Here is a 12,226-nt window from a genome sequence, read left to right as displayed (position 1 = left end):
TTGCCCTTTCACTACAAAAAGCAGTTGTAGAAAATGTACTTATATTGGCCTAAAAGAAAAGTGCCATAATTCCAGCCAAATCAGAAACATCGAGTGAGTTCAAGCTCCACTTGAAATGAAGTTAATTTCAATTTATATGTGTCATGCTACCTAGTCTTCTGGGCTCCACAAGAATGGAACTTGCTCTAGAAAACACAATACATAATACTCATTAACGCTGCTATTATGATTGGAAAATAAGAATTCTACCAAAAAAATTACTACAATAAAGTCACTTGGAGTCACTTTGGCCTTCAAAGGTCATGTCTTCCTCTGTGTTCTAAACATAGGATGTGTTGTCCCACAATGCTTTTGTCCCATATCCAAAACCTTATCCAAATTTCAGATCAGGTTCTGTCTATCAGTGAGTCATATCACACCTTATTTGGAAAACCTTAGCATTTGTGCCTTTAACCTGTAATGTTGCCAACCAGGCCTTGCTCGCAAATTAATAAATATTTACACAGTACATTATGAAGCTCCAGCAGGCACAGTGAGTTCTCAATATTTTGTATGTTGCTAAGACTTTTTATGTATATTCAAATTAAGTAGAGTATTGTAAACTGCTCCAAACCCCATTTCCATCTCTCAGTCCTCAATTTCCCTATGAGTCATAATAGTTAACATTCATTGATTACTGTGCTCCATTCACTATTCTAGACATTTTTCACATAACACAAATAATCCTCCCAACAACACTGTAATATAGATATTACTATTACTATTCTACAAATTAAGAAGTTGAGATACAGAAAGGCCAAGTGACACAATTATTAATGATGGAGTTGCCACCTAATTCACATAAACGATTCACACAAATACAGATAAGAGAGCCTACGTTCCTAAATTTTTAGCAGCAGAAAGATAACCCTGATAAGGCCTGGTCCTACCTGGCCAAGTTTTACTGATGTACCAGGATTAAGTAGCATAGTTTAGCAGCCGGATTTTTAAAAGATACTCCACTCCATTGAATCACACGTTGTCCACTTTCTAGGCCCTCTTCCGCGGTGCTACAAGAACCCGCTGTATTCCTGACGGCCCAGAGGTGGCGCTGCAGGGACAAGTAAGGAACTTGGGCAGCGTCACTGGGAGGGGCTGATCCCGAACAAGGAAACGATCCGCCACCCCGCGGTAGGCGGAACCTAAGGAAGGCCAAAAGAAAGCGAGTGTTCTGTTGTGCGCAGGCGCAGGGCTGGGCACTCCCCCGGGAGTGAGGGCTGCTGGGCTCGATGACGTGGCCTGGCAACGTCCGCTCCGGTGCGCCTCCGGGGAACCCGGCGCCGCCGGAACTGCCTGCGGCCTAGTCCCGAAGCGCGTGTGCTTGTGAGCCGGAGCCGGGGACGGCGGCGGCGGCGGCAGCCGGGCCTGCGGGGACACGACGGGGCCGCTGCCATGGGGGAGTGACGTGTCTGTGCCCGCTGTTCCGCGACAGCGGCGAGACATGAAGAAACCCCGCGGCGGCGGCAGCGGCGGCGGCTCCTGAGCCCCGGCATGGAGGAGAAATACGGCGGGGACGTGCTAGCTGGCCCCAGCGGCGGCGGCGGCGGCGGCCTCGGGCCGGTGGACGTGCCCAGCGCTCGGTAAGTGACGGACGCGGCTCGCACCTCCGGAGCGCCTCTTTCCCGCGCCTGCGCTCGCCGGCTCGCTCACTCGCGCACCCAGACGGCCGCTGCCCCCCGGACGCGCGCGGGCACCGGCGTCCCTCCCGTCCCGCTGACAGCCCGGAACGCCCTCAGCCCAGCACGCGTCCCACAGCGGTCCGTCCTGTCCCTGTGCCTCCTGCGCCTGTGGCTTTCATTGGCTCCCCCGTTGTCCGCTGCAGAATGAATGCTCTAAAGCCGAGGGCGGTACTGCTTGAGTTTCTGGTTTTCGAGGCATACCGTTAACCTTCCCTCAACCAGCCGGTTCACGGGAGGGGTGTTTCTGGTCTGTGACAACCTTTTCTGCTGGCTCTTTCTCCCTGAAATAGTAGTTTAGTGACTACTTAACCTTTCTGACGTCTCCCTGCGTAAGTTAGGGGAAGGTGTCACCATCTTCAGGCGAAGAAACCAAAGTACAAACGGATGAACTTCGACATTCAGGTTAACCCCACACATCAAAAATTCAGCCCATCATCTAGCTTTCTTTATTTTCCTTGGCTTATTTATTTTATTATTAAATGAGAAATGTGTACTCATTGTTTAAAAAAAAAAAAACCTCAAGCACTACAAAAATTCGTAGAATAAAAGGCGAAAATTCCTCTTTACCCGCCCCCCCATGTTCCCACGAACCTCCAAGAGGTAAGTACAGTAACCAGTTAGAGTGTGTCCTTGATCTGTCTTAAGTTCTGAGGTAGTGTCAAGGATGCATAAAATATGGCCCAACAATTTTGTTGGAATTTGGTATTCACTGTCTTCATTTTTAATGAGGTTCAGTTTTTCCGTTCTTGAAGACTTTTTTTTTTTTTGAGGTTTAAAGATTTTGATAAATTCTTTGGAACTGTAGAAATAGCATTGCCAATATAATTTTTTTTCAGTGAAGAGGAAAGGACATTTAAAATGCTGAAACAGAACTTAGTCAACTGCATTTTTGTAGTGTAAGTTAAATTTTCTAATCTCTTACAAATAACAGCATATCAGATATTATTTAGTGAGTTCTGACAGGTAAATGCAATAGGTGACTCGGGTCTAGATTTTGGTAGTAGAGGGGAAAAAATGCGGTAAAGGGCAGTAATAGATCCATTAACAAAACCGGACTATGGGTGATAAAGTATAACCATGTTAAATTTTCTGAAGTTGATAACTTTCCTGATTTTATAAGAAAATGTACATATTCTTAGGAAATCAAGTATTTAGAAGTGTGATGTAAATAACTTACTCTTAGTTGAGAAAAAGAGGCCTGTGTTTAGAGAGATGATAACGCAAATGGGACATTTAACAGTGAGGGAATCCAGATAAAGGGTATACTATTCTTGCCACTTTTCTGTAAACTGGAAATTATTTTTAAACAAATAGTTTAAAATTACCATTTATTCAAGAGATTACTGTCTTATCTGTGGCAAACAGTCTTTTGCTCTACTGTTGTATTATTTGCTTAGCAGAACTGCCCTATTGTAACTCATTGCAAAGTCAAATTCAACTCAGGAGTGGTTGAATTCTTAATAGATTCCAAGTTGCAAGAATTTTCCTTTGCATAGGCTAACGATCAAATACTCGTTATGATCTGCAATAAAAACTAGTTCAAAAATCCTTTAATTGTGGGTATTTTTGTGCCTGAATTAACAAAAAAAGAATTGCTTTAAATGTTTCTATCTGGCTTCTGTAAGGCCTCTTTGCAGAAAAGAAGATGATAGTCAATATTTGTTCAACACCAGTGTTCGATGTGCTTTGAGTATAGCATCTCAATTAATCCGTACAACAGTGCTATAGACTACATAGCACGTCCCTGTTTCACAGATAAAGAGACTGAGACATAGAAAAAAGTTTATTTTCCCAACTAATAACTGACCTGAGAGTCAGTTATCCTAAACCCCATGCATTTCACACTGATTGTGGTTTTTGTTTACTGGAGAACCATGAACTGCCTACTGCAGTGGGCAAAGCTAAGAAGCACATTTAAACCCAAACCAAAATTTTGGTAATTCTAGGTCTAGAGAACCAGAGATTTTTTATAATGTTTGATGAAACTGTTTGGTGGCAAATAATGATTTATCAGTTGGGTAGGTGGAATATATCCCTCTGAGTCCCCCAGAGCCATTGAGTGACTCAAGGCCACTGCCCCTGTTGAAGAGCCTTTCTCTTCTAACCCCCTCATCTTTCCCTTTTAGTAAATGAAGCTGTTCACTCTTTCCCTGCACAATATAAACTACAAATTATCTACTTATTAGTATATGGTTATTTAGCCTTAGCTAGTGTTTCATCTGTAGCCCAAGAGGAAGACTTCATTATGAAGCTTTAAAAATCAGAGACTCCAGGGATGCCTGGGTGGCTCAGTCGATTAAGCGAGTCTGCCTTCTGCTCAGGTCATGATCTCAGGGCCCTGGGATTGAGCCCCACATCAGGCTCCCTGCTCAGCAGAGAGCCTGCTTCTCCCTCTCCCACTGCTGCTCCCCATGCTTGTGCTCGCTCTCTCTCTGTGTCTCTCTCTCAAATAAATAAATAAAATCTTAAAAAAAAAAAAAGATTGGGGGCGCCCAGATGGCTCAGTCGTTAAGTGTCTTTCTTCAGCTCAGGTCATCAAGCCTGCATTGGGCTCCCTGCTCAGCGGGGAAGTCTGCTTCTCCCTCTCCCTCTGCCGGCTGCACTCCCTGCTTGCACTCTCTCACTCTCTCTCTGTCAAATAAATAAAATCTTTAAAAAAAAAAGATTAATGTTTTATAAATAATAAAAATCAGAGAGTCCAACTTAAAATGTTAAAATAATTTTCCTGATTTAATAGTGTTAGCAAAAATCTTGAACATACATGAAAAGTCATGTAACTATCAAAATATGTGTATAATTGTAAGTATATGAAATATGTATGTGTCCATACATGAAGATGCAAAGGAAAAGATTTGGAAGGATGACCACTTGGTTGTCTGTGAGGAGGAAATGGGAATGATTTTATCTAAAACTTTAATAACAAGCAGCTAGTCAGGAATTACTTTTATAATCTCTGTATTTTAAAAATTAAAAAAGGGATAAAGAAAATTAGTGTCGGAAAGATCATAATAGTAATATGTTTACCAAGAAGCATTTTACTTGGGGGGGCCTGGGTGGCGAAGTCAGTTGAGCATCCAGCTCTTAGTTTCAGCTCAGGTGGTGATCTCAGGGTCTTGAGATCAGCATGTCTGGCTCCAGGCTCAGTATGGTGTCTGAGAGTTTCTCTCCCTCTGCCTCTCCCGCTCGTGCTCCCTCTTTCTCTCTAAAGTAAATAGATCTTTTTTTTTTTTTTAAGTATTTTACTGAAGTTAATGTTCCTTATGACTAAATCTTGGCTTTGAAATGACAAAATTTTAAAGGTTTATTAATACTTTAAACGGAAATTACTTAGAAACTGGGCACCTGGGTGGCTCAGTCAGTTAAGTGTCTGCCTTCGGCTCTGGTCATGATCCTAGGGTCCTGGGATCAAGCCCTACATTGGGCTCCCGGCTCAGCGGGGAGCCTGTTTCTCCTCCTGCTTGTGTGCGCACGCTCTCTCTCTGTCAAATAAATAAATAAAATCTTAAAAAAAAAAAAGAATTTCATATATTGTCCCATCTTGTTAAAACACGTGTATTAAATATAATCTACCTTTTCCTTGATAACCTCTGGTCATTCTGTCATCTGGCTAACCTAGCTTAAATACAGTCATCTATTTAAGGCGTTTTCCTAGTACTAGTATTTTGCATATGCTGCTCTCTACTTTGAAATACTCTTTCCATTTTCTTGCTTTGTAATTCCTGCTTATTCTTTATTTTTATTTTTTTGAAGTACGCTCCATGCCCAGCATAGAGCCCAATGCATGACTTGAACTCATGACCCTGTGGTCGAGACCTGAACTGAGATCAAGTGTGAATGTTTAACTGACTTAGCCACCCGGGCACCCCAAATTCCTACTTAATCTTTAATACACACTTAGATATCTTGAATTCTAAAGATGGACCTTTGCTTACCAAGTTACAGTTAGTTGCTTCCACTATTCTTTTAAAACTCTAATACTTACTTGGGGGTCACATAAATACTTGTTTGCTTGCCTGTCTTCCTTAGGCCTCAGACTCCTTGCGGACAGGTCTCTATTACACATTAAGTGTCGCAGATAGCACCTAGAAATATGTTTAGTTCCAAGTAACATAACAAAGAGAACTTTAAACAAATAAGGAGATGTTCTTCTCACATAAAAGAAACCAGGTAGGTATTTGCTCAGCACCTCAGTGAGACCACCCAGATTCCTTGTCTTTGCTCTCTGCCATCCCAAGTGTATTGGCCTTGATAGTCAGGCTTGTTATAAGATGGATAACACTTTTAGATAATGTTAACATTTTGATAACATTTTTTAGATAAAGTTCCTTCCTTGAAGGCAGAAAGAAGACAGAAGTATTTCCAGCTGCATCTTCCCTTTTGATCAGGAAGGGAGAAGGCTGTGCTTGAAGCCACCTTGTCAGTCTTCCCTTAGGTCTCATTGGCCGTTTATAGCATCTGGCACATAGTAAGTGTGCAAAGAATATTTGAAGGCTAACTATCCCTATACAGGATATACAAGACTCTTTGCTGACATTGAGAATCCCCAGATTGCTGTCATTGTTTTTCCTGGTCTTTGTTTTTTCCCTCCCTATCTTGACATTATTGTTCTTTATGTCCTTGCTTCTATCCTGCTGCCTTATTATTACACTTGATTAAGAGCTTAAGGAGTAAAGCCCGTGCAGTTTCCAGTGTCGCTCTCTACTTAATTTCATTCTTTTTTTTTTTTTTCATTCTGAGTCCATGGCTGGGTTGCTGATAGTCCAAGCCAGAAGCTTGACTGCCACTTAATGTACTGTATTATTGCATTATGTATGTTACTGTATGAGATATCACTGTATCACACAAGTATAGTTGTAGAGTTAACATTCTTTCTTTTGGTAAACGTTTGCTGGGTACATATAATGCCCTTGACTGTGTTAGGAACTAATAAACAGCAGATTTCTAGCTCAACTTTTATTTTCCTTGACTAATTTTGAATTGCTATGCTGACCAGAATATTTAATTAACATTAATATAGTTGATATACTCAGCGTACTAAAGTCTGCGTGACTTTTTTCTCTGGTTTAAATGGGCGAAAATATAAAAAAATCTTAGGTTTTAATATGGTTTTTGTCTTTCATATTTAAAGATGATTTGATGGTTGTGTGTGCCACCGTGAATGTATAATTGAGAACAATTTAGAATGTAGGAACCCTCAAAGCCTTTAGATGAACTTTGATTTTCTCTGTGACATATTACATGATCTCAGGATTGTGAGAACTAGCCCCGTGTGTCTTGCTGCATGCTCAGTAGGGAGACTGCTTAAGATTCTCTCTCTCCTCTCCCTCTATCCTGGCTTGCATTCTCTCTCTTAAAACAAAAACAAACAAACAACAACAACAAAAAACAGCATATTTGGGCACCTGGCTGGCTCATTCTGTAGAACATGTGACTCTTGATCTCCAGGTGGTGAGTTCAAGCCCCCCCTTGGACATGGAGCCTACTTAAAATTTAAAAAAAAAGCATACTTAAGAGCCGTGGGTTTGACCCTAGCTAATGTTGTGGACTTTAATTTCCCAATCTGTGACATGAGAGGAACTGGGCTAGAGAATCTCTAAGGTGTTTCTCAGCTCTTAAATCTTAGTGTTCAGTTTACTCAAGCACGTGTACATTTACTTTCATACCTGGACAGTTGCTAGAGATTTGGTAGATTTCCCTTGTTGTATTCTTTGTTTTTAGCCAATCTGCAGAGAGTCCAAAAACAAAATACACTTGATTTTGTGTTGCTGTTATAGCCATAACTTTAAGTTTATTATTTTTCCAATGCTCCTTTTTTTGTTGAGATAAAATTTACCTATAATAAAATGCATGGATTTTAAAGGTACAAGTTTGCATTTTTCACAGATGTGTATACCTATGTAACTTTCAGCATAATCAAGCTATAGAACTTTTTTTTTTTAAGATTTATGTATTTAGAGAGAGACCGCTCAAGCATGTGTGGGGGGAAGGGGCAGAGAGGGAGAGAGAGAATCTTGAGCAGACTGCCTGCTGAGCACAGAGCCTGATCCCCAACTCGGGGCTTGATCCGTGACCCTAAGATCATGATTGCAGCCAAAAATCAATGGTCAGGTGCTTAACCGACTGAGCCACCTAGGAGCCCCAAGCTATGGAACATTTTTGTCGTCCCAGAAAATATGTTTGATCTTTGAAACGGAAATTTTAATGAAGTTTATACTGTTCAACAAGTGGGTTAAATAGGAACTTCTTTAGGGTGCTTTAGGATGTGACTTACATTATCCCGCAATAACATTTTTATTAGCTTTTGGGTGATTAATTATCACAAAGTTGAAATCCCCAGGGGGGAAGAAATCACCAGACTGCACTATAAAAGGCCCCCCAGATGGTGTTCATGATAAGGAAAAGCACTTTTGTCAAATCTTTTTTTTAATTTAGTATAATATCTGGACTAAAACAGAAAATGAGCAATCTTGGATGGTGAAGATGCTGAGATTCATTCTTTCAGGGACTGAAATTTATTTTAATAATTGCATCAAAATCTTCCGAAAATATATTTTTTCATGACTTCTTAATCAGATTACTGTTTGTTTAATATAGTTTAGCTCTTGTTAATTCAGCGCCATCGCACTGGGTTATTCATACTCATCAGTTTTTGTGTTATGCGTTGATATCCCCATTGTATGTCAGATTGTCTTAACTCTATTTGAATGACTTGGGCTTCTTTTAAACTTACGGGTTTGCTTTTTGTATTTTTTCTCCCATTGAGAGAGACTTCTTATCCCTGTCAGTATGCTGGCTGTGGACGTTCCTCACACATCGTTTTGGTTTTGGTTTTGGGTTTTTTCCTTCCAGCTCCTTTTTAATGTAGTAACACCTGTTTGGTGTAAACTTAAAAAGTCATCTACTAAGTGGCTTGCACAAGATGTCCTATTAGGGTGAGGGAAAAAATACTAAGAAGTCCACAACTTTCTATCTCATTCTTTTTAATTTCTTTTTTTTTTTTAAGATTTTATTTATTTATTTGACAGAGAGAGACAGCGATAGAGGAAACACAAGCAAGGGGGGTGGGAGAGGGAGAAGCAGGCTTCCCCGCCAAGCAGGGAGCCCGATGCAGGGCTCGATCCCAGGACCCTGGGATCATGTCCTGAGCTGAAGGCAGACACTTAACGACTGAGCCACCCAGGAGCCCTCATTCTTTTTAATTTCTAATTTGTGTATGTTTCATAACATATATAACACCAGTACAGTAATTCACTTTTACAACATACGGATAAATAGTGGGTTTCATGTGCAAAAAAAATTTTTTTTTACTGCTAGAGAGTATATGATCAAAGAAGACTAGTAGGCTAGAAAACTAAGTAATTTCTTCCCTAATTCAGTTTCTTTTTCAGGAGCTCCTTTTTTCTTTCTTTTTATGGCACCCTAATTTTTTCACGCATGCAGTATTCTTTCTTTTGTCTCAGAGATTGTTATTTATAGTTCTTTGTTGTTTGCTGCTGCTGTTACCTATGGTCCCTTTATCTTTTAGATTTGTTGTTTTTGTTTGGTCTCTCCTAAGCTTATCTTAAGGATTGATTATCCATGTTTGCCATTCATATTTGAGTGAGCCCTATAAAGCTAATTAGAACACCTGTGTGGGGCTTGTCCCTAGTGGATCCCTATAAGGGTTCTGCTGAGAGATTGCAGCCTGGCTGTTAGGATACTGGAGGTAAAAGAGGAAAAGGAGGTAACTTTCTTTTAATTTCCATGATTTTATTCTAGCACCGCACCCCTCTTCTCTACTTTGCCTTATGTCTAATCTAGACCTCTCCAGAGACTAAGCCTCGTGTGTCCTATCATGATTGAGGAGAGATAGTTGCCTGGCTGGGTGGGAATGTGCGGATCTAATTACCTGGAGGACTTGTTGATGCTGATCCTCTTTTCAGCTCCGCGGCCCCATCTGAGGTGCTTCAGATTCCTGAGCCTGTACGGGACTCTGTAGGGCAGGCTGCTTGACTTTTCAACCGATACTCTCACCTCAGTCACATAGCAAAGCAGAGGAGGGGCAGACCTAAGGCATTTACCATTCCTCTGTTCCTTCTTACGTTGTGGTCTTCTAGTTTCATCACAGGTAGAGTTTGGGGTCTGTTTTTATTCTCTTTGTTTGAAGCAACTGTCAAGTTTAAAAAGCAGATTACGAAATGATCTGGCAACTCAGTTAAACAAGAACATATTTTTAGTTTGGCCTCTTTTTTTTTTTTTTAAGATTTTATTTATTTATTTGACAGAGATAGAGACAGCCAGCGAGAGAGGGAACACAAGCAGGGGCAGTGGGAGACGAAGAAGCAGGCTCGTAGCAGAGGAGCCTGATGTGGGGCTCGATCCCACAATGCCAGGATCACGCCCTGAGCCGAAGGCAGACGCTTAACCGCTGTGCCACCCAGGCGCCCCACTTTTTTTTTTTTTTTAGCAGACTCTGTCTATATACATATATTTTTTTCTATACATTAAAAAGAACCTGGATGTTGTATACCAAGATATTAATAATAGTTATGTGGATGGTGAGTTGTTCGGTTTTTTGTGTGTTTCATTTTTTTAATGAGTATCTGTGGTTTTTATGATGATCCCTATTGTATAATAAGAAAAAAACATATTACAAAGTTCCTGTGATTTTAATGATACTGAAATTTGTTTCTGCTTTTATTTTTCAGATTAACAAAATATATTGTGTTACTATGTTTCACTAAATTTTTGAAGGCTGTGGGACTTTTTGAATCATATGATCTCCTAAAAGCAGTTCACATTGTTCAGTTCATTTTTGTATTAAAACTTGGGTGAGTGTCTGTGGTTCTTTTTTCCTTAATGTTTTATTTATTTGAAACTCCTGTTTTAACTGATTATCTTTAGGAAATGTTAGGTAAAATATTTTGTGCTCTTTATTCCTCCTTACACATGTATGATAAATTTTCCAAAAAATAAAATACCTAAAGTTAGAGGTACAAAGAGAATGACTTTTTTTTTAAAAGACTGTTATACTATAATAGCTTGCCAAAACTAAACTTGTACTATCGTTTGTGTTAAAGAGAGTTTTGCACATTTCTTTTAATGTTCAGCTTAATAGAGAATTGCTGAATTTTCGTGTCTGTTTCAGCATTCAGTCTGCAGGATCTCATATCACTTAGCCTCTGAAGACCTGCACTGTATGCCCCTGAGAGAATAAGAGTGAAAACGGCAGATAATCTCTTAGTATTTTCATAAAAATAGTTTTGTCCCCACAGTCTCCCTAAAAGAGTCTCTAGGCCCTAGGGATTCCCAGACCATACCACTGGTGTAGTTCAGCCTTCCAGCAGGCATAGAATGTAACCTGAGACTTGTTTTGGCACAGATGTTCCTTATTTTCTAAGTTAAACTGTGCTAGGCTTTGTTCACAATATGCTCCCTTCACAGTACAGGATCCTCATATGAAATAAATTTTACATTATTCTGCACATAGGAAGAAATTCTCTCTGAATAAAGTTTCTTTAGACCTTGAGATTGATAGTGACCACTCTCACTTTTTTTTAAATAAAAATCTGTTAAGGCTCTGGGGAGTTAATTTTAGTGATTATGGAAAGTGATTCTTGACTAGAAAATTTTAAGTAAGCAGTTGTATACATTTTTATATAACCATTTTGGGAATGTGAAGGTAAGGACATTCTTCATTTCTGTTATTTCAAGATTTGTTATTAAGTTTTGGAGAAAATAGGAATTTTTTTTATTTTTTATTTATTTATTTTTTTTGTATTTCAAAGGATGACAAAATATTGAGACTCCTTTCTTTTGTGGCTTGTGAACTGGTTCTGAAGGCAGTTACAAAATAAGAGTTCCCCAGATGTTGCAGTAGAAGCCTTAGTAGCATAAATACTATTCTCCAGTATAATTTTTTTAGAGGGTAATGTACCTTTCGAGTTGTAGTATGTTTGTTTAAAGTGAGTATCTTTACTTAACATCACACTTTGTGTATAAGATAGATTAATATTAACATATCAATGTTTCCTTATTCACAGGACTGCCTTTTTTATGGTTTTGTTTCAAAAGCCATTTTCTTCTGGGAAAAGTATTACCAAACACCAGGTGAGTTTTTTCCACAATCCTTTTTTCCTAGCAGCTTCCTAGTCATTAGGCCACGAGAAGTGCTCTTTTGTTGATCAGAGTGATTTAAATAATTTAAGTACACAGCAGAACATTTCCAGTTAAGTCACTCTTGACTTGCCTTTCAGTATCAAGGCTTCAAGAGTAAACTGTAAAGTATTAAGATAACAGAATGTTTAAAAATGGAGAAGAGAGTAAAAAATTTTAAGGTATACCATAATTTTTTTTTAATGCAGGACTCTATTCTAAAAATTTCTAAATAAGACATGGAGACATGCCCAAAGCCTAGGACAAATGTCATTAGGAGGCAGATAAAGCATAGAGGTTAAGAAATGAGGCCTCTGGAGTCAGACAAATTCATATTCTGTTTGTTCTCCTTACGAACTCTTACTTTGAGCAAG

At 39.6% G+C, this 12,226-nt stretch overlaps 1 protein-coding gene and 1 long non-coding RNA gene across 3 annotated transcripts in view; one reads left to right on the top strand and one right to left on the bottom strand.

Annotated features, from left to right (window-relative positions):
• Positions 1 to 1,242, bottom strand: part of LOC148110074 (uncharacterized) — a 31,280-nt gene extending 30,038 nt beyond the window's left edge. For both annotated transcript variants that reach the window (XR_015724493.1, XR_015724494.1), the window contains exon 1: positions 930 to 1,242. This is a non-coding gene — a long non-coding RNA (uncharacterized LOC148110074). The remainder of the gene's footprint in view (positions 1 to 929) is intronic.
• A 68-nt stretch (positions 1,243 to 1,310) lies between these two features.
• The window catches only part of SLC30A5 (solute carrier family 30 member 5), a 35,426-nt gene continuing 24,510 nt past the window's right edge, over positions 1,311 to 12,226 (top strand). The window contains exons 1-3 of the mRNA XM_045809817.2: positions 1,311 to 1,619; positions 10,406 to 10,528; positions 11,741 to 11,807. Of these exons, the coding sequence (XP_045665773.1) occupies positions 1,531 to 1,619; positions 10,406 to 10,528; positions 11,741 to 11,807 (279 nt within the window). The 5' untranslated portion in view covers positions 1,311 to 1,530. The remainder of the gene's footprint in view (positions 1,620 to 10,405; positions 10,529 to 11,740; positions 11,808 to 12,226) is intronic.

The sequence above is a fragment of the Ursus americanus genome, chromosome 5 (assembly GCF_024610735.1).
Source record: "Ursus americanus isolate L20-20 chromosome 5, mUrsAme1.1.p, whole genome shotgun sequence".
In the NCBI taxonomy this organism is placed as follows: domain Eukaryota; kingdom Metazoa; phylum Chordata; class Mammalia; order Carnivora; family Ursidae; genus Ursus; species Ursus americanus.
Note: the sequence above shows the minus strand (reverse complement) of the source record. Positions and strands in the feature narration are given on the sequence as shown.